Source organism: Lupinus angustifolius, unplaced genomic scaffold, assembly GCF_001865875.1.
Source record: "Lupinus angustifolius cultivar Tanjil unplaced genomic scaffold, LupAngTanjil_v1.0 Scaffold_468, whole genome shotgun sequence".
NCBI classification, from domain to species: Eukaryota; Viridiplantae; Streptophyta; class Magnoliopsida; order Fabales; family Fabaceae; genus Lupinus; species Lupinus angustifolius.
The window spans coordinates 38355-61110 of record NW_017727855.1 but is presented as its reverse complement, the minus strand read 5'-3'; the positions used below and the strand labels follow the sequence as shown (position 1 = coordinate 61110).

General features: G+C 34.7%; 1 protein-coding gene across 2 annotated transcripts; it reads right to left on the bottom strand.

The window, feature by feature from the left end:
* Positions 1–1996: 1996 nt before the first annotated feature.
* On the bottom strand, positions 1997–22535 carry LOC109341481 (peptide deformylase 1B, chloroplastic/mitochondrial). Of its 2 annotated transcripts, none has more exons than XM_019579405.1 (7): positions 22254–22535; positions 21661–21799; positions 19119–19311; positions 18094–18204; positions 17793–17855; positions 10956–11085; positions 1997–2008 (listed from the first exon to the last, which is right to left on the bottom strand). In XM_019579405.1, exons 1-6 carry the CDS (start codon positions 22474–22476, stop codon positions 10984–10986), a joined length of 831 nt encoding a protein of 276 aa, XP_019434950.1. In that variant the 5' UTR covers positions 22477–22535; the 3' UTR covers positions 1997–2008; positions 10956–10983. The 2 variants fall into 2 exon arrangements, with proteins under 2 accessions (XP_019434950.1, XP_019434949.1); XM_019579404.1 differs by lacking the exon at positions 1997–2008 and adding an exon at positions 10552–10867 and having other exon boundaries at positions 22254–22534.
* Positions 22536–22756: the final 221 nt, after the last annotated feature.

Here is a 22756-nt window from a genome sequence, read left to right as displayed (position 1 = left end):
TTATATCATTATATTATTTACTATTTATATTCAATTATCATTGATTTTTTAATAAAAGTATTATAAATAAATAGTAAATGATATATTAAATGTATATAAATTTTTATACTAAAAATATATAGATATTACTTTCTTTCAAAATTGACTATGAAAACAAATTCCTTTCTAGCTTTGTCTTTTAGGAAAAATTATATTCATTACTCCACTGTTCCAAAAATTACAATAATCCTTCTGGATGTTTATTAATTTTTAACTACGACCTACATTCCTATTAATGTTTACTTATGATCAACATTCCCATTTTTTGGTATAATTTTTATGTTATAAATATTCGATATAATATTTCATTACATCTTGGGGAACCATATCCATCAAGATTACTAATTTTGGAAACGTCTTATTCATAAATATGATATTCGTCTGGAAAAAATATAAAACTATACTATTTATCTCACTGAAATGTCACAATAAATATGCTATATATTTTGGCATGTGGCGTACATGAATTACATATAAGCGAACAAATAAGTAGTAGCGTGTAATAGATAGGAGAAGACTAACCTCAAAATGGTTTTGAAAGTCACCACACTTTTTTGGCAATATAATATTCGTTTTCACAAAAATGTAAGAGGAAGCGTGTTGATTATATGTATACCTGCATTCATATTTTTTGTTGTTGAGTATATAGTCCTTCAGTCATGTGTTATAATTTATTGGTATAACCAAATGTATTTTCTCCTTTTATGAAGAGGTATTAATCTTTATGAGATGTGTGGATATCCTTACCAACAAGTGTCAGTTCTGGTAATTGAATTTTTAACATTTTAGTTTACTTAGATATCTAGCAGAACTTTACCAATCGTTGTTTACTCTTACCTTTTAATTTGTTAATTAATTATTTTCACTCTACTAAATGGTGAAATAGAGTAGAGGGATATTTGAATCGAACTTCATAACCAATACGCATCCATTGCACTTGCCTCTTGCACATATACAACCCTCCATTGCGTCACCACAACATCCACCTCATGTTTTCCTCCATTTAAATGTCAATCTTCACCTTTTTTTCATTACGACATAATTGATATTTAACAACGTCCATTCAACGACACTTATGTGTTGAAAGCTGTTAAATGTGAGGTGAAAGAGAATTAAACAACGCTTATTAAAGAAAATGTTGTTAAATGTATTATCTTTTGTTATCTTTAACAATGCTTATTGAAGCAAACGTTGTTAAATGTCATATTTCATATATTTAACAACACTTCTTTCAATAAACATGGTTAAAGGTGTTATTTTTAATAGCGCTTGTTGAAGAAAGTGTTGTTAAAAGTGTAATCTTTAACTTTAACAACGCTTATTGAAGCAATCGCGGTTAAAAGTCATACTTTATATATTTAACAATACTTCTTCAGTAAGCGTTGTTAAATGTGTTATATTTAACAGTGCTTATTGAAACGAGCGTTGTTAAAGCTTCATGTATTTAACAATACTTGTTCAATAAGCATTATTAAATGATTGTTTTAGTGAGCGATAATATTTTCAAATTCAAAATCAAACCTCACACAGTAATACATATCACTCAGTTTATTATTTCTCATATTTTTCTTCTTCTCCATAAGATACATTTTTTTTCTCTTTTGTTTTTAGCTTCTCTCTTCAAGTAAGTTAACGATTTTTGGTTTTTCTCTTCAAGCATAAGGTAAATCGTTATCTTAATTTAGCTCATTTATTTCCTTTTTCACTAATAGCGTGATATTTATTTGTTGTTAAGTTATGCAGCTATGGTGAAGTTATCAATTTTTGGTTTTTCTCTTCAAGCATAAGGTAAATTGTTGTCTTATTTTAGCTCATTTATTTCTCTCTTCACTAATAATGTGATCTTTATTTGTTGTTAAGTTACGCAGCTATGGTGTTCTAGGTTTTTGGCTATAGTGAACATTGGAGGAGAAAGAATGAACAATTTGCGTAAGATCTCATTACTCATATGTTATTTTATAATATTGGCCTGGTGCATGTTGAGCTTCCTGCTTGAGCAGATTGGCTTGTGCCAAGCTTGAGTATGACTGTGTCATGCTTGTGCCTGACCGACCCAAGTTTGTGCCATGTCTTGTTGGGTGGCCCTTTGGTCCATGCCAAGCTGCTTGGGGAGCTGATTCATGATTTTTGGTCCATGCTTAGGCTAAGCATATAGCTTGCCTTGTGTGCATCAATTTTGGCTTATGTGGGTACCTCTTGGTTTGACTATTCTTTCGATTTTTTCTTCTCTTGATGTCTCCTAAAAACTTTACACAAAGACATGGAAAAGAGGTGGACAAAATATATAATCTAATTAGGACATTTTATCTCAAAAAATTTGAACTAAGTTGGTTTCCTAAGATTGTCATCTTATACTAAAAATTGGCACAAGAGCTTAGTTTGGGTATGATACTCCCAAGATCTTAATCCTTTAGATGGCCTCTAATTCGTTTTTAGGAGAAGGATATGATATTAATATACCTCCATGGAGAACATTATGCATTCTGGAAAATCAGAACGAAAATATCCGTAGAATCCCTAGACTTAGTTATATGGGACTCAATAGAAGTTGGTCCATTTATACCTATTATGGTTTTTAATGGGGTTAAACAACCTAAATCAACAATTTCATGGACCAATGAAGAGAAAAATAGAGCACAATATGACCTTAAAGCCAAAACCATTATAACCTCGATCCTAGGATTAAAACAATTTTTTATAGTGTCAAGTTGCAAATTTTCTAAAGAAATATTGGAAACTCTAGAAAGGATACATGGAATCGGATAAGTAAAATGGTCCCAAACAAATAATGAAGCATCAACGTCCGAGCAAGACTCCACATGCTCAGCATGCAGAAAACGCTAGCATGTTAAAGGTGCTTGCCCATCCCTATAGAAGCAGCATAATTTCAAAATAAATAAGGACAAGAAGCCCAAAATATAAAACATCCTATTGAAACAATGATGCCTATTCAAGTGCAGAACTAAAAATTGAGGAACAAATACATCTTTCCTTGATGGCTTCACACAAATTAAACGATGATTATGAGGTTAGTAACTCTGAACCAAATGATACATTTTCATGATGACTTACATAATTATTTAAATGAATTATATGAATAATATGTTAGACTTTATAGAATATGCATGAAATAGAAAAAATGATATCACTATTTTTGAAAGTCATAACAACACTTTAAAGAATGATGTAGGATGTCTCAAGAATAATTATTCTTCTTCCACATGTCCAAATTGTATTGCTCTTGAAACTAAAGTTTCAATATTAATTCTTGAACTTAATAAACTCAACAAGAGAAATCACAATTTAAACAAGATTATAAAATTTCAAAGACATTCAACAGAGCCTAGAGGTCTTGGCTATGCAAATAGTCATGTGGCTAAAAATAAGAATGTCTTAGGAAAAACAATAATAGGAAGCACTATAAAGTTTCATAAAGAAAGTAACCATACTAATCATCTTTTTAAAATAAAATCTAGGACACATAAGCATCTACCTACTTGTTCTTACTATAATAAAGTTGGTCATCCACATAATACTTATTATATTAGAAAATAAGGTATATCATTCGGCAAATATAGATGGTCAGAGAAATATACTAACCTTGTAGGACCCAAATCACTTTAATTACCTAGAATTGCGTTTTAATTTTTTTGTAGGAGTGCTTGAAAGTCATAAGCAAAAATCTATTATCATAACAATGGTTGTTCAAGGCATAATACGAGGCGATTTAAACTTTTCATTTTTCAATAGATAAATTCTCTACTAGCTATGGAGAGAACAACAATAAAAAAATCATTGGTATTGGTAAAGTTGGTAATCTCTCTAAATTTATTGCATGCTTAAAAAATTCAAATGTATAACATTGATGTTTAGAGCCTGATACGATCATCTAACAAGCTTTTTAATTGAAAAACTCTTTACCAAAGGAACGATTGATACTACATTACTCATAAAGAAAATAGACCATCATACTTTATATGTTTCAATTTTTGTAGACGATATTATTTTAGGTTTTGTTAATGAGTTGTTGTGTAGTAAATTCGGTAAGATGATGCATCCGTTAAGGAGAAGTTGAATTACTTTCTTGGACATCAAATCAAACAACTCAAGGATGACATTTCTGTTATTCAATCGAAATATTGTAGGGATCTACTGAAACGTTTAGAGTTGGATGAATGTAGAGCAATTGCCACGCTCATGGGTTTAGGAACATACATCGACACTAATGAAGCTAGAAAATGAATAGATAGTTCAAAGTATTGAAGTATGATTGGCTACCTTCTTTATCTTACTAAAAGTAGACCTGATATTATTTTTAGTGGCTATCTTTGTGCATATTATCAATCAAAAACTTAAAAGTCACATCTTGTTGCGGTAAAAAGAATAATGAAATATTTGGAAGGCACAACAAATGTTGGTCTATGGTATCTAAATCAATAATATGTAGATAAAGAATCAATAAGAAAATTCAAGAATCAATAATAAAACAAGTAAAGGCATAAACTTAAAGAGATAAAGGGATAGAAGAGTGCGCCAAAGAATTTAATCTTGATTCCTTTGCGGGTCCAGTTGCAAAGTACATTCAGTCCTCACTATAGAAAAAAAAATACGTTACAAACACACTTCCAATGACTTTGCAAACGCTCCCACCTTGGCCCTAGAGTCTCTCACGTCATTTTGACATCCTACCCATATCTTATGATACTCAACACCAACTCACGGTATAGCCCCAACAACTGATTCCTCTCAACCAAGACCTTCGGAAAGGTGAAAACTCAATACCTAGCCTCAGCTAGGTTTTCACTCTGAGTAATATGCACCTTATACGTAATAATTGAAAACTAAACTCATAAACAAACCCAAGGACAAAAATCTCACAAGAATCCTAAATTCTAAGTGAAGATTAATGCAAGGTTTATGTATTAGAGATCTATAGTGCACTCCATCAAAGGAATGTAAGAAATCAATCTCTTTTCACTCTTAAAATCCAAAGAAACTCTAACACTATTCAACACAAGATTTCGTTCAGATACTTTTATGAAAATGTGAAATTTTGAAAACCAAGATTCTGAAAAAATAAGAATAAGAGTGAAATCACCATTTGTTTTGTCTAATCAAACTTGTTTTAGTCTTTAGTTCTCTTATTTGCATAAGATTGATATGAAATAATTAAGGCATGTTTATTCTTTAGTTGAACCAAAAATGGCCAAAACGTCTAACCAAGAATATGATCATCCTTTGATCAGCCCCATTGAGCCAAACTAAGTGAATTATTTTTTCAAACAAACTCATGAACAAAAATTAGAACAAAAAGTTTTAACTATGGGAGCATGAATTTTTAAAGTATTTGAAAAAAATAAGTTGGGGGAAAATTGGTGGGCTTGGCTTCTTGAAAAGGAAAAGTGAAAAAATTTCAATCTCTTTACAAATACAACATTAGTTATAAAAAAAATAGAAAAACAAAAAGAGATTGAAAAATACAATGATAAAGCCAAAAAGAGCCAAGGTTCAAAAGATAAGGATCATTGTCTCTTGAAAACTGGCTCTTATACTACTTGATTGCATATTTATTAGTTCAAATGAATACTTACCACGCTCAACTCACAATCAATGATCTCAAGCTTATGTTCGCCATAAGGGAAGGCATTGCGGTGAACTGGCCTTTGGAAATCTTGAAAGTTATGCAGGGCATAGCTTCATCTTCTTCAAGGTTGCTTGCATATGGGATATTCATCTCCTGTATCATTAACTATTATGAGATTGACAGGTCAGATGTGGACACTATCATGACAAACTCCCGAGAGCATCTTGTTGGTGATAATCTTATTCACAAGATGGGCATTTAAAAGTATGGTAATGAATGGAAATATCAAGAAGATCACAATGCCAGAGTGAATGAAGATTTGCCAAATGCAGATAATGTTGCGGATCCTAGTGAGACTTACCCCGAGAAACAACCAACCGAGGCATACGTTGAGCCTCACGAACCATGTTTTGGGCTTGCTCACCTGGATGTTATGGAACAACGCCTCAATGCGCGTATTGATGAACATTTTCATACTAGGAGGAATTACATGGCAATAGAGATTGTCCGAAGACCTTGAACGCATCATCTCCATTGTGCGTGCTACACATGGCTCATCCCAACCACCACCTCCTCAAGATTAGCCTAGATAGGATTTTCTAGAGTGTTAGGGTGTGTGTGTGTGTTTGCTTTGGAGATTATCTTTTGATGTTGGTTGTATTTTGGTTGTATTTTGCTGTCTTTTCTGTTGAACTTTTATGTACTTGTTACACTTATTCTTATTATGTTTCGTAAATCTTTGTTATTAATGTGGATTATGTTTTCAATTATTGTGTGAGCCTTTGATTGTATCTACATGTGTATATCTACTATTGAATGGTTAATATGATCTGAATATTGTCTTAATCACAATCATTTATCATTTTATGAAATTCATGTCAAACTTACACAAATAGGTATATCTCGCAATAAATTACTATCATAGTCTGTTTTTTATTATTGAATAATCGATTAACTCCATATAATAATTGATTAATGCTAAACTTTGTGCACATGATCAAGTATTTTTTAGATTGCTTCATCAATTATCCTTGATTACTTAATCGATAAAGACCAGTAAACTTTGTACAAATTTTTCCTTGCTTTTGGCTTTTAATATCATAATCGGTCATAGCTTTTTGATCATGCCAAAGGGGGAGAAAGGTGTTGTTTGAGCAGTTTTGCAGGTTGAAGTGAGCATCCGCAAATAATCATGTTGCTATCCTAGCATTATCTCTTACATGGTTTGAGGAGGAGAACAAAGTGAGGAGGAGCAGCGCATTCTGATTCAACTTTTGCAAACATATTATGTCCAGCTTCAAGTCATCAAACAGAGGAACTATTTCAGTGTTGTCAACATCAAAAAGGGGGAGATTGAAATGGCAAATAGTCAAAGGATGCCATTATAACCAACCTACTAAGTTTTGATGAAGACAAAATGCTATATGGAAGCTTGAAGACTTGGACATCACATCAATCAACATACCGAAAACTCAAGGTCAACGTCATAGAACTTAGGATTATTTTTTATATTCTAGATTCCTAAGATGTTTGCCTAGTATTAAGTATGGGTTAGGTAAACCCAAGATGGAAGTGTCTCACAAAAAATATAAAATGAAAATCATATAGGATGAGGCATCACATCTATAAACATATATATGATAAGTAATATTTATGCATTTGCATTAAGCATACATGGTTTTGTGCATAAAGGATTTAATCATTTCTAAAATCATGTTGCATGTTCATTCATCATGTAGGATATTTACCATATAGTTAGGAAAAGCCATTTTTAAACAATATTAATCGATCAACTCATTTGATAATCGGTTAAGTCCTAGTGAAATTCATTAATCGATTAAGAAAAGGCATAATCGATTAAATGGAGTTACAGTAGCTAACCTCCCAGGGTTTCTGCTTATTAATCGATTAAGCAAGTTTATAAAGGATTAAGTCATAACTGAAAATTTGTTTTCAAGAAACATGTTAATCAATTAACTTGCCATTTAATCGATTAATATCAGTTGAGTCAGTTTTGAACAAAAGTTGTTAGTTTGAAACTGAACAAGTGAGTTTTTAAAGAGAAGTTTTTCATACTTTCAAAAAACAAAGAAAAAGAACAAAAAAAAAGAAAAAAGAAAAGATTCATTGTGCTTAAGTTTTCGAAGCTATGTTGTTGATTCTTTGAGAAATTTTTCTTGCATACATTCTTAAGAGAGAAAAGAGAGAAAGTCCTTTCAATTGGGCTTAACATTTTCATTCAGTTGAAAGACATTGCATGATTTCTACATCTAGTTTTTAGGGCAGTTTGTGAGATCTTTTGTCGAGGATTATAAAGCCAGTTTCATAGTCTATATCCGCACAATTTTGTCGACAAAGTAACTCGGCAAATTTTCTGTAATTTGAGGATAATTCTCATGGTGTGTGGTATCATCACAAGTTGAGAATCGGTCGTCTTCATAAGACAGGGTGTCTTGATTCGAGCAATAGTTTCGGCTGGGGCCAAATTGTGCGAACGGTGTTGTATCCAAGTAGGCATAGATAGTGGTCAAACCGAGCTTGGTGGCTCATCGGTTTCAAGAAAGAAGTTTCTGGTAGGATTATTGGAAGTGTGATTATAATTGAATAACATTTCTGATAGTGATGAAAAATCTTCCAGATCAACCAGGAGACCTAAATATAGTTTGCAAGTGGACCCGCAAACGAACTAGGATAAAATCCTCGAGCACATTTTCTCTTTCCCTATCTCTTTATGTTTTTGTCTTTACTTGCTTTCTGAGTTTATTTGCATTTTGTGATTAATTACTAATTGATGTTAATCTGTTGATAATCACTAATCAATATTAGGATAGTAAAGATCAAGACTCATCACTGTTTTCAAAGAAAGAAAATCGATTTTTCAAAGAGTAAACAACCTATATAATCGATTAACACAACTATCTTTAATCGATTAACCATGTTGATAATCAATTAACTACAGCAGCTTTGTGTTATGAGCAAATATCGGAAAAGCGGGATTAGTGATCCGCTACACCTATTCACCCCCCTCCTCTAGGTGTATTCTTACCTCACGAGTACCTAACAGTAAACATTGCTCCACGCCATTGAGTTTACTTTGACATATTCAAGAATATTTGCTCCACATGCTAAATTGATAGTGAAGTTATGTTTGATTTTTTTATATAATAACATTTTCTTTAACACTGGGCTTTTAAGCTTAATGTGTCATTGTTTGATGCTTATTTTGGTATACATGCTTGATAGACTAGGGCCTGTTAGTATATGTCAAAAAGACCAACTTTCTTATAAGCTTTAGCTATTAAGTAGATGCCCAAAAATGGTTTTTATAAATCTAACAAACTCATTCACCTGAGTATGCCCATATTAACTATTACAGTAATAATACTATTTTATAATTACATTAGCATATTATTTGTTTTAAGTAATAGGAATTAAAGGATTTCTCTAATGGCATTGTAATTAAAATGATTATAAATTTTATTTTGAAAATAATAACCATGACTTACATTTTAAAGAAAAAAATTATTAAGTAAATGTTTGAAATATTCTTAGTAAATTATTATTTTAGAATTTAGCAATGAAGTTACAACTTATTGTATCTTTCTTCTCGCTTCGAGCCGAGAACCAGTCGCAGTGACTTATACTATTTCTGCTATCTATCGAAATGAGAAGGAAGTAAGTAATCAATGTTGATTCTTCGTCTATTAATTTCACTTCAAACAAATTTCTAAGCTTCATTTTGAAAAAATAATAATAATAAATGTTTTAATTATTATGGGATTCAATAGCAAGGGTACAACTCATATTGATTTTTTCTCCTCACTTCGAGTCAACCACAGTCACTTGTACTACTTCTGCTATCTATTCAAGTGAGAAGATGATAAACAATCAATGCTGACTCTTTGTCTATTGGTTCCACTTCGATTAAATTCAAATAAATTTTTAAATTTTAGTCAAACCAACTTACCTATTTTTAAAACTAGAACTACGTAGCTTTAATTTCCGTATTGCACCTAGGGATACGTAAGAACAAGATTAACTCTTGTAAGACACAAAAATAAAAAAATTAAAATATTTATTTTAAGTAATCTAATTTTAATAAATTAAGGGTATTTAATCCATGCAAAATTAGCTAGGTTACCATTTTAGTATGGATAGACGAGATGCTAATACCTTCACGATCCTTAATCGACTCCGGAACTCAAACTCTAATAGAGAAGACCATTTTATCCTAATTTGGACTTAAATTGAATTTTTCACATTTAAACCGCAAATGACATAGTAGCGACTCGTAAAGAGATCGCATAACCAAAAATCGAGAAACAACCATCTCTATAAAGGATTAATGTTAAACTTATGAAACATCTAGTTGGAAATTTATTTAATAATAGTTGATAAATTTGTTTTATCTTAAGTCACATATCTTAAAATTTTAAGAATCTATCAGTATTGTGGCATCCTATGTCTCCTATCCTTATCTCCCATAAATGTTTCATAGCTTATTTTCTTATTAACTAAAATTTACAAATCAAATACATCTTGAGCTCATGATTTTACAACAAATGGCATGACCATTTCCACACAAATAACGACCTACATGTCACTCATAATCAACCTGGAAGCATATGTAACAAAAGGGACCTCACAAAGAATTGATGCACAATAAATATAAAGGATTAGTTCACCCAGAAATACATATGTAGCATATGGATGAAACAATAAATTAAACCACAGTTAACAAATAAATGAGACCTATTAGAGAGTGATTAAAGTTCACTTTTATATATGATACGTCTCTAGGAATGGCAAGAGGTTGTACCTTCCTTAATCCCGGACATGAACACTTTGGGGTTGAAAAAATGAACTCATCCCCATCCCATCAGGTTTCGGGTTCCGAATCCAAATACATAAGGGTATATAGTTTCATAAAACCCTTATGTATATAATCCTACCTTTACTAATATATAAATATATAAGTGGGGTGGGTTCGGTTATCACCAATACAAACCAGATCAATACAAACTGAACCCATACATATTGGGGAAAAAACTCGAACTCAGTCAAAACGGATTTTCCCCATCAAATCCGGATCAGTTTGGGCGGTGCCCATGGGTTCTGATTCTATTGCCATTTCTATACATCTCAAACATATAACATATCCACAACCATATGCAGCACCTGTAACAATCTACTTTCATGTTTTTTTATGGAAGACTTCAAATTAGAAATTGCATAAAGATTGACCTGCAAAATAAGTGAGAATCAGTTTTCAACTCAATGCATACATTAATAAACGCAAATGGGAAATAGAGAAATTTATCATCAGAAAAACCTTGATGCACAGACTGAAGCAGGTTTGATCATGATTTCCCAAAGCCAGCAGCAACTTTTCTTCTCCTGTGATTTTCTATCTTTTCAGGGCTTCCAAATCCAGTAATTTCTTCATACTTCATTTCTAAGGCCTGTAATCATTGAGGAAAACCTTTAATAACCACTTTTTCTAAAAATGGACTCATGTGTTCATAAAAAAGAGATTTGAAAAAACTGGAGTTGGGGTTGGTATAGAAAACACACGAAGCCAAGTTGACAAAAGAAAAAGAGATATACAATTGATAAGTTTTAATCTGGACTGGTTTAGAGCCTCATGGAGTATATAGGATACATGACAACTGGCACCGCATTTCAGATTCCCTTTGCTGCATTAGCATATAACACCCCCATGTTAACAAGAATGAGAGTGCAAATTTTTTAACAGCCAAGGATCCGAAGCTAAACTTCTTGTATATAAGGAGTACAAGGAAGAACGTATTTCTAAGCCTTGAAAATAGTTATGGCAGTGATTCAAATTGCGGACCACAATAGGTGATACGGCCGCAATATTGTGGTTGCAGTGACCGCCGCAATTGCAGTGCGACACCGAATCAATAAACCAATAATATTATGGATAGGTTAAAAATGTGATATAAAACACTAACCAAATACCATTTATACTAGACGAGAAAATATTGACAGCCCTAAACTTACATTTCACACTCCATTCTTATTTTTAATCTCATAAACCCCTTACCCATCCTTATGAACATTATGATTGAAGCAAACATCAATGAGCCATAACTATTTTCTATCTGTTTGTTTTCATGAATACAGATTTCCATCTTCTGTGACTTCGGTCACATATGTCGATTTCACTTTCAAAACTACATACGAACGGAAGGAGGAAATTTTTCTTCTTTGGTGATTGTTTTGAAAATTCAAATCCACATACATGACCACATTCTTCTTCCGTGACTATATTCATGTATGTAGCTTTTGTATTTCATATCTACATAGAAATTTTCCTTCTTCCATGACTTTAGTCACGCGTTGAAACAGACAAGCAAAAAAATAACATGAATCCTGACAAAAGAATGAATGGAAGCAAAGTAAGATAGGTCAGTGAAGAGTATCTTGTGAGTGAATTAGGATCTGAGAATTTAGGAAAATGAGTGGGGTTGTTAGAACTGGTAATTTAGAAAGAAAGAAAGAGTGAAGAAATTGTAGAATTTAGGTAAGGAATGAAGTTCAAGATCTGAAAATGGGATCTTGAATGAATTCTGTGTTTATTTCCTTGAATATGAAAGCTTGAAGCTTGAATTACAATGGAGAACTATCCCTTGAGTAACTGATTTCCTAAATCAGTTCTCTACCACTCAACTAACTGAAAAACTACTTCAAAACACAAGGCTAATCCTATTTATAGGATTTCCCTCCCTTTCTAACTAACTAACTTCTAAAAATAGAAAACTAACTCATTCCCTTCTTACTTCTTCTAACATACACGTGTTTGATAAGGGGTTTCACTACCCTTGTCCTATCAATACACCCTAAAAGAATCACCTTGTCCTCAAGGTGAAAAGAAGGAAATTTCTCTTGAATCACAGCAGCAGATTCCCATGAGTTGTCACAGCTTGGCAACTGATCCCACTTGATTAGCACTTCAACCTGCCCTTGCTAATCTTCTCTCCCATTCACCACAGATTCTGGTTCTACCACTAACTCATACTCTTCATTCAGCAATGGGGGAAGAGGCTGAGGTTGCTGGTTAGATTTTAGGGCTTTTTTTAGCAAAGATACATGGAAAACAGGATGTATCTTAGCTTCTTTAGGGAGATCCAACTTGTAGGCTACAAGACCTACTCTACTTTCAATTTGATAAGGTCCATAATACCTAGTTGCTAACTTTGCACATGGTCTAGAAGCCAAAGATTTAAGTTTATAGGGTTGTATCTTCAAGTACACTCAATCCCCTTCTTGAAATTCTACAACTCTTTTATGTTTATCAGCTTGTCTCTTCATTTGATCCTGTGCTTTTAGCAAATTTTGCTTGAGCTCCCCTAAAATGAGGTCCCTTTGGTGCATCATCTAGTTAACATCTTCAATTTTGGATGGGAATTCCCCAGCTTTCATCAACATAGGAGGGTCCCTTCCATAAAGAGCCTTGAAAAGTGTCATACCAGTAGACCCATGATAGGTGGTATTGTACCAAAATTATGCCCATGACAACAAGTGCAGTCACTGTTTGGGTTTTGGCACAGTAAAACATCTCAGATAATTCTCTAAACACCTACTGATCACCTCTGTTTGACCATCTGTTTGGGGATGGTAAGAGATACTGAGCTTCAACTGTGTTCCAACCAATCAGAACAACTCTTTCCAGAATTGACTTATAAAAATAGGATCTCTGTCTGATATGATAGAGGTAGGGAAACCATGCAACATCACTACTTCATTCATAAACACCATAGCAACTTCCTTTGCAAAATAAGGATGACCCAATGCATAGAAATGAGCATATTTTGTGAGTCTTTCAACAACCACAAAAATGGTATCCTTACCTTGGGTTCTAGGTAATCCACCCACAAAATCCATTGATATATCCATCCATACTTCTGTTGGAATAGGGAGTGGTTGCAACAATCCTCCTGGAGTCAAAGTAGAGTACTTGTTCCTTTGACAAATGTCACACCTCTCAACAATTTTTTTTATCTTTGCCTTCATTCCCTTCCAATAGACACAACCAACTATTCTCTTATAAGTTCTGAAGAATCCTGAGTGTCCTCCAAAAGGAGTCTCCTGACTTTCCTTCAGAATCAAAGGAATTCTATTGGAATCCTTGGAGATCACAAGCTTGCCCTTGTATAACAGTACTCCTCCCTTAAATTCAAACCCTTCATGACTATCTAGAGATATAAGGAGTTCCTGAATAATTTGCTTCAACTTGGGATCTTGTTCCCCTTCTTGATTCCACCCTTCCAAATCAGCCATTGATACAAAGGAGATAGTTGAATACATCTCTTTTCTTGAGAGGGCATCAGCTGCAGAATTCTCTTTCCCAGGCTTGTATTGGATCTCAAAATCCATCCCTAACAGTTTTACAGCCCATTTAAACTGCTCTACTGTGAATAACTTCTGATCATTGAGAAACTTGAGGCTTTTTTGATCAGTTCTTATTATGAAATGTCTCCCTAATAAGTAGTGCCTCCACTTCTGCACAACTTACACCACTGCCATCAACTCCCTCTCATAGACAGACCTCTGTTAAGCCCTGATGGATAACCCTTGACTCCAAAAAGCCAAAGGCTTCCCCCTTGCATCAAGACTGCCCTTAGGCCTTTACTGGATGCATCAGTTTCTACTACAAACACTTGAGAAAAATCTAGAACAGCTAGTAGAGGTAGATTAGTCATAGCTGCTTTCAATGCTTCCAATGCTTGAATGGCCTGCTCTGTCCAACTATAGTTATCTTTCTTCAACAAATCAGTCAAGGGTCTTGCTATTTTGCTATAATCTCTTACAAACCTCCTGTAATATCCAATCAAACCCAAAAAAAACCTTAATCCCTTGATGTCTTTAGGTCTAGGCCAAGAACTAAGCCTCTACCTTAGAAGGATCAGCCTCCACCCCTTGGCTAGAGATAATATGGCCTAAATAGTCTAACATCTTTTGAGCAAAAGTGTTTCTTTCTGTTTGCCTTAAGAGAGATAGTTTCTAAGACCTCCAATACCTGCTGCAAGTGCCTCACATGTGAGGGAAGATCCCTACTGAAAACCAGGATGTCATCAAAGAAGACTAACACAAATTTCCTCAAAAACTTCTACAACACCTCATTCATCATGGCTTGGAAAGTAGAAGGGGCATTAGTGAGGCTAAAAGGCATTACAACAAACTCATAATGCCCCTCATGAGTTCTGAAAGCAATCTTTTCAATATCCTCATCCCTCATCCTTATCTGATGGTACCCAGATTTCAAGTCAAGCTTAGAGAGAACTTGAGCACCCCCAACTCATCTAGTAGTTCCTCAATAATAAGAATGAGGAACTTATTTGGGATGGTAACCTTATTTAAAGCCCTGTAGTCTACACAAAACCTCCACTCACCATCTTTTTTGCTTGACTAAAATGATAGGGCTAGAATAACGGCTAATGCTAGGTCTTATAACCCCTGCCATTAGCATATCTAATACCAACCTTTCAATCTCAGTCTTTTGGTAGTAAGGATATTTATAGGGCCTCCAATTTGGGATGTTTTCCCCCTCTTTCAGATGGATGGCATGATTATGCCTTCTCCTGGGAGAAAGACCCTTAGGGTCCTCAAACAATACTTCAAACTGGTTCAACATTTCTATAATTTCAGTAGGAATAAATGTTTAAGGAACATTGGCCCTATCTGGTTCTCTGCAATGTATCATCAACCCTTCTCCCTCTTCCTTGAAGACTTGCATAAAGGCTCCTAGAGACAACTGAGTCTTAGTCAAAGCAGGATCCCCCTTGATCTGATGGATGGTGCTCCCCTTCCTCAAAGTTAGCTCAAATTTCCCAAAATCTGCTTGGACTTCCCCTAAACTGGCCAACCATTCCAAACCCAGCACCACATCTATTCTTTTCAACCCAAACAAATAAAATTCTTGGACTACCTCTAGCCCTTGCACAAACAACTTCAATGTTGCACACTTGCCTCGACACTGAATCTTATGACCATCCCCCACCTCAACTATGTACTTGAGAGTAGGTTGCACTACTAAATTCAAACTACTCACTAACTGTGAGGAGATGAAGTTATGGGAGGCTCCACAGTCAATCAAAATCACAACTTCCCTATCCTCCAATCTCCCAGCTACCTTCCAGGATTTTGTAGAAGTCAATCCAACCATGGCACATAAGGATAGTTGCAAAGATTGCAAATTGGTCACCATCACATCCCCTAGATCCAACTCATCACCATCTTCTTCCTCCTCTAACAAGATCATTCTGAATTGTCTATTCTTACACCTATGCTCCCTGATGTAGGGTTCATCGCACCTAAAGCAAAAACCCTTTTCCCTCTTCTCCTTCAATTCAGCTCCTGTTAGATGTTTGAACACTTCCCCTCTATTTTTAGAACTAGCTAGAGAAGGTGCATTAACAGAGGCCCTACTACTAGAAGGTGGTTCAGCCTTCTTTTCCTCCCAAGCTTGGTTTCAATAGTGACTAACCTGCTGGGGTAAGTGCTCCTAGAGTAGCTAGGATTTCTAGAATAGAAATTAGGATTTTGCTTCTCTTGTAAAACTACATTTTTTTCTTCAATCATAAGGGATTTTTGGATTACCTCAGAGAGAGTTGAATGTTCATATAGCCTGACTTCAGCTCTAACCTTCTCTTTTAGACCATTTAGGAAGATTCCTTCGACAAACTTAGGGTCAATTTCCCTCAGAGCTCCTACCTACTTCTCAAATTTCTCAATATAGTCTACCACAGACCTCACTTGCTTCAAGGCCAGCAACTGTTCAAAAGGGTTTTGAACCATTGAAGGTTGAAACCTTCTCACTACAGCTATCTTAAATCCCTCCCAAGATGAATGGGGATTGCATCTACTCCACCAATAGTACCAGCTGAGTGCTTTTCCTTCTAACGCCATCAAAGTAGCTTGCATTTTTTCTTCCTCCGTGACATTCTTGAGGAGGAAATATCTTTCCAATCGTTGAACCCATTCAAACGCCTCATCCCCCGAGAAGATTGGAATCTCCAACTTCCTCCATCTCTCTCTTCCACGAAATTCAGGCAGTTCATGTTCCCCCCTGTTCCACTCCCTTCTTCCTAGAAATTGGGAACCCTAGTTCTCGTAGTAAGTTGAGCAATTACCTCTTCCAATCTCTTGGTTCTTGCTTCATTCACTTCCAGCCTGATTCGTTGTTCCTCCCTTTCACGCCTTATCTCTTCTCGTTCTTGGATCCAATCCTCCGCTGATCTAGCCATTCCTCTTTGTTGATACCATAAGCCAATAGTGTAGCAGAATCATGTTTTCCAGGGCACGAGGATGGTGCTTTGATACCAGTGTTAGAATTGGTAATTTAGAAAGAAAGAAAGAGTGAAGAAATTGTAGAATTTAGGTAAACAATGAAGTTCAAAATCTGAAAATGGGATCTTGAATGAATTCTGTGTTTATTTCCTTGAATATGAAAGTTTGAAGCTTGAAGCTTGAATTACAATGGAGAACTATCCCTTGAGTAACTGATTTCCTAAATCAGTTCTCTACCACTCAACTAACTGAAAAACTACTTCAAAACACAAGGCTAATCCTATTTATAGGATTTCCCTCCCTTTCTAACTAACTAACTAACTTCTAAAACCAAAAAACTAACTCATTCCCTTCTTACTTCTAACATACACGTGTTTGATAGGGGGTTTCACTACCCTTGTCCTATCAGGGGTGTGAGACATTAAATGTAGGGGTGTAATTTAAATCCAATAAGTAATAACATGGTGTACAAGCCCAATCCCAATCCCACTAACACTAAGACTAACATCCTTAGATCTCCTACCAGAGTAACAGTATGTCAATAGGAAATTGTAAAAATGGAAAGTTAAGGAATACTGTTCTTCAAAGAGCAGTCTTCTTTCCTATTTATATTTTTTACTGAGTAGAAAATGGAGGTAACTCCAGCTAAGTAAGAGAGATGTTGCTATCAATGGTTTTCTATCCAGAAAAAAAAAGAGGTGCCATTAGTAGAAATTAGACTATAGGAAGCAATTACTTCAGATTTGATCTCCTTCACCTCATAGTGCATTACTAAACATAATTGAAATAATCAAATCATCGCATATCAGGAATTTTAACTAGCTACAGAATGACAAAAATGGGTGTTTTTCCTAACCTGTAGCTGTTCACGAATACTATCAAGAACTTCTTCTGTCATTCTGTCAAAGAAAAGAATTCCCTGCAGATACAATGATTTAAATCTAACCATGTGGATAACCAGCAGGTAGTGACATGAAATTAGTTAAAAGTTTTGCCATTAAAAAACTCTGCTATACCATTAAATGAAGAAATTTATAGAACCAAGAAAGAGAAGGTTGATGAATAATGAGATGCACTAACTAAATGAACTGGAGATATGAATAAAGAAATTCAATGAAAAACAGAAACGCTTTAATTATCCATGTTGAAAAACAGACCTGTAGATGATCAAACTCATGCTGGAATACCCGGGCAGGAAGGCCAGACAAATTGACCGAAAACCTTGTCCCATTGATATCTCTTGCGTCAATCTTCACAGACTCTGGTCGCTAAGCCACAATAATGAGACTTTTTAAGTAAGATAAAAGAGTATAAATACTGAAAACACCATCAGCAGTACAGTTGTTAGTATTTACTTTCTCAAGAAGGAGGATAGAGCATTGCTCAAAATATCAACAGTGAAGCACATCAATACAAGCACTTAAGTGTCTAACCTTGATTTGCATAATAAGGAAACTGGAAACAAAAATTCACATGCACCAAATGAAATGGTTAAGGTTTTGTTTGATAAAGGAGGAAATAGAGGAAAGAAAAAGAACGGTTCAATTCAATAAATCGATTTACATGCTGCAACCTCCTAGATTTGAGATTAAGGATAAAACATTGGTATGCATGCTGAATAAGGTTACTTATGGACTGAAGGGTTTGAGAGAATTACTAAAACTTTGATCAACTTTGGGTTCGAATACAATAAAAATGCAATCCCTCATTGTTAGTTCTGGTACCAACTTGAATCTAGATAGAGAGTAACTTGATTTACATGAATGATTCGAATAGGAATTTAGATTCATCATAACAGAATCAGTGACCTAAACTTAATTAAGGAAACTAGGAAAGGAAAGGATACAACATAAATAAACCAAATAAGAATGAGATCTCTGTGATGATATTTCAACCATTTCAAACTGAGTAAAGGCAGTAAAACTCAAATGTGGCTAACTAGCAGGAAAGAAAAGCTGAAGTTAAGATAAAAGGGTGACTCGGCACAAGAGGATCCTACCTAGTGGGGTCTGGGGAGGGTAGATATACGCAGTCTTACCCCTGCAAGTGAAAAGGATGTTTCCAGGATTTGAACCCATAACCTTTTGGCTACTAAGTAGCAACCTTACTGTTGTGTCAAGACTCACCCTAAACCTAAAGTTAAGATAATGCAATAAAATAAAAAAGGATTTCTGTTTGATACCTTTACATCAGCATAAATTCCAGGGAAAGATAAGCATCCTTCATAAAAGAACGAAAGTTTCTTTGAGTATTTGCTAACTCTTGGGTTTACAAGAACAATTTCCTCTCCTTCACCACGTTCACCCACTGGATTGAATACCATAAGTTGAACATTAATTCCTACTTGAGGTGCTGAGAGACCAATCCCATCAGTTCTGTGGAAAAGGGAGGCAGTCAATATTGTTAACATTCTAGTAAATGGGAAGGATTCTTTATAAGTGCCTAATTATAGTTATTCTAGGTTAGGTTTTATTTTTAATTCATTTTGAACACGATAAACCATAATGATTTCAATATTTCATTGAGATTCCCAAGTCCCAACCTTCTAATCTCTACATAAAATCTTCAAAGAAAAAAATATGGATATCATTTTGAATGAATGTAATCTTACAAAGGATATAACTATATAGGCAATAGAGAATAAACAACTAATCCCAACAAAATAGTAGAAAATAAGGAAGGGGATAACATTCCGAATAACTACAGTACTACACAATATATAATAATTACGAAATATTGTAAATTTAACTTAGATATAACAACACTTCCCCCAAGTTGTTGAATGGATATCTATCATTTCAGCTTGCTAGTAAGATCATAAAATCTCTCAGGACATAACACCTTCATTAACATATCTGCTGGTTAAAGACCTATAGAAACATATGATATGGCAATCAATCCACCAACCAGTTTCTTGCTGATTAAATCAAAGTTTATCTCAATTGCTTTCGTCTGTCATGTTGCACCAGGTTATGAGCTATACTAATGGCAGAATCATGGTCATGGAGCAACTTCAGATGGTTTTGTTGCTCCTCTATGTTACTAAATTTCAACCCAAGAACATGTAATAAGTAAAGGGTAGACGACTGACTCTGATTAGTGTATACTCCCATGGATAGATTTCCACCACTTTTGGACAATAATCTTTGTCAAAGGGTAGCATTAAGATAATTTAGAATTCTATCGACACCCTCCAGGTATTACCCTTGGAACATGGATGAACTGACTAACAACACTAACATCATATGCCCAATTGGATCGAGTATGTTCCAGGTATATCAATTTTGCTACTAACTTCTAATGTTGAGCTCCACCGACCTTGGGACTCTCTTCATTATCTCCCACTCTGTGATTTTCTACGGAATGGATACACCAATAGCTTTACAGCCTAGCTTTCTAATTGCTTTGAGATGGTCCAACTAGGATGTACAGACACCACTGCTTACTGAGGTGTCTGATGTTCTACATGTCTACAACACAACACTCCTCCGACACTGGTACAAGTTACAACATGTCAGACACCCCTCTCTCAATGTCCAATTAAAAACCATTTTTTGTCGGCTTGGACAACTGTGGGACATGACTCCGACAGTTAGCTGACACCCCTAAGTAGCTTAGACACCTTCAAAGATACAGCTATTAAAAAATATTCAATTTTTGTAAGGTGGTTTTGAGAAAGTCGAGTTAAAATGTAAAAGGAGATAAATTGTTGTGGACAACTCTAGATACTAAACCACTAAGCACATGAACCACAAGAACAAAGATAAAATGAGATAGAGGATCTCCTTGCTCAAACCTCTCTCTCTAAATTCTTAAACCATAACTTAGGTTCCCCAATCACAATAACCGCAAATGTGGAAGAAGATAAACACTTCATGACCTAATTCCACCATCTCGCACCAAACTCTTTGCTATCTCTAACTTTAGCAACAAAAAAACCAACTAACATGATGATAAATTTTATCGAAGTCTAACTTAAAGCCAAGGCCATGTTTTCTCTAGGATCTAGCGTCATCCAGCACGTCGTTAGCAATGGGAGGAGCATCAAGGATTTTCTTACCAGGAATAAAAACAGTTTGATTATCAGAGATTTATCAAAAAGTATCTCACTTAACCTGCAAGCTAGCACTTTCGTATGATCTTCTAAACACTAGAGAGCAAATTAATAGGATGGAAATCCTTAAATCTATCTGACCTATCCTTTTTGGGAACGAGAGGTAAAAGTAGAGTTCATGGAAAATTCAATTTAACCATTATGGAAAATTCATCAAATGCCCTAAAAGTCAGGTTTGATGACATCCTAACAATTAAGAAACAAACCAAAAAATAGTAAAGCCATCAAGAATAAGAGCTTTATCTCTCCCGGTCTCCCCAAACTAAACAAAATCTTGAAAATTTCCTCCTCTACAATGGCCTTTCCAACCTCCCTTGTCCTGATTAATGGGACAACAGATAAATCACCAATGAAAACTCTCCAACCCTAAACAACACCATAGTATCATCCTTTTCAAAATCAGAGTCAAGACAATGAACAAAGAGGCGACTTATTATAAGTGTTAGTCCTTAATGGCCAACAATGTGTTCTACATTGTAGTGAACAAATTGCTAATACTAAATTTCTACTCTGTATAGCAAGAAAGACACATTAACCCTACTCTATAAAACCAAACAAAGCCAAAGGGCTAAAGGAGGATAAATAACACTTGAACATTGAAAAAGCGTACTTGTACATTATGTCGAACATTTCGTGGACAAGCTTCTTCAGATTATCATCGAATGTAGCTATGCGCTTATTTTTTGCCCTCAGTTTTGGATCTGGATATTCCACAATTTTCAAAGGCGCCTCAAATTCGAGATCACCAGCTTAAAAATCCACCAAAAAATAACAAAAAAGTTAATAAAAAGGAACATGTTTGGTAAACTAACTTAATTAATGGCTTCTTCAATAATTTTTATTTTTTGAAATAAGCTAATAAGAAATTACTTTCATAAGCTTTTCTTCTAAGCTTATTGAAATAAATTAAAATATTACAAAAGAAAAAACAAGTTATTCTCAAAAGCCAAATAAATTCCTTAAATGATTTATGACAATTAGTTGGTCTAGTTTCATAAGGTTCAGCTAACCCAGAAAGACCAAAGGTCGACACTTGCTATGAGGAGCAGGCATCCCCAAATTACCCAAATTATTAATTCCGTGGTAACCATAAAATTCCGTATATCGTTTTCCAAACTAATGTGAACTTTGAGTTAAGAAAAAGTGATAGAGTAAAGCGGTGGTGAATTGGAAACATAGGGTTCCATGGAGTGATGAACTTACGAGAAGCGAGTTCATCACGTGCGGGTGAAGAACCAAACTTGGCAGCTGCGCGCGGAGGAGCTAAAAGAGGCCTGGGGCGGTTCGCGGATGAGAGAACCGAGTTGGGGGAGGAAGGAAGATTATAAAAGCGGCTGGGAATGGTGAGCGGGGGCTGTTCGCAGAGGAGAGGACCGCTATAAAGAAAGAGAGGGTGAGTTGGGTGGAGACAAGTTAGTGAAGTCATGGCCGCAAAAATGAGGTGAGGTTGTAAGACACAGGATTCGTTGTTCGGTCTTATTGTATGGTAATATTTTGGAGCAAAAATACTCAACTTTGTTTGAAAAACAATTTTATAATATTTGTTTTAAAAAATGCGATGCTTAAGCTAGAATGCACTTGGTTTAGATTTTTTTTTCTTAGAATAGAGATATGTAATTAAAAAAAATTACTTGATATTTTTATAATCGTTTGGTTAGGTTTTGGATAAAAATGGATTCTCTAAAAAAAATATAGGAGAAGTTTAT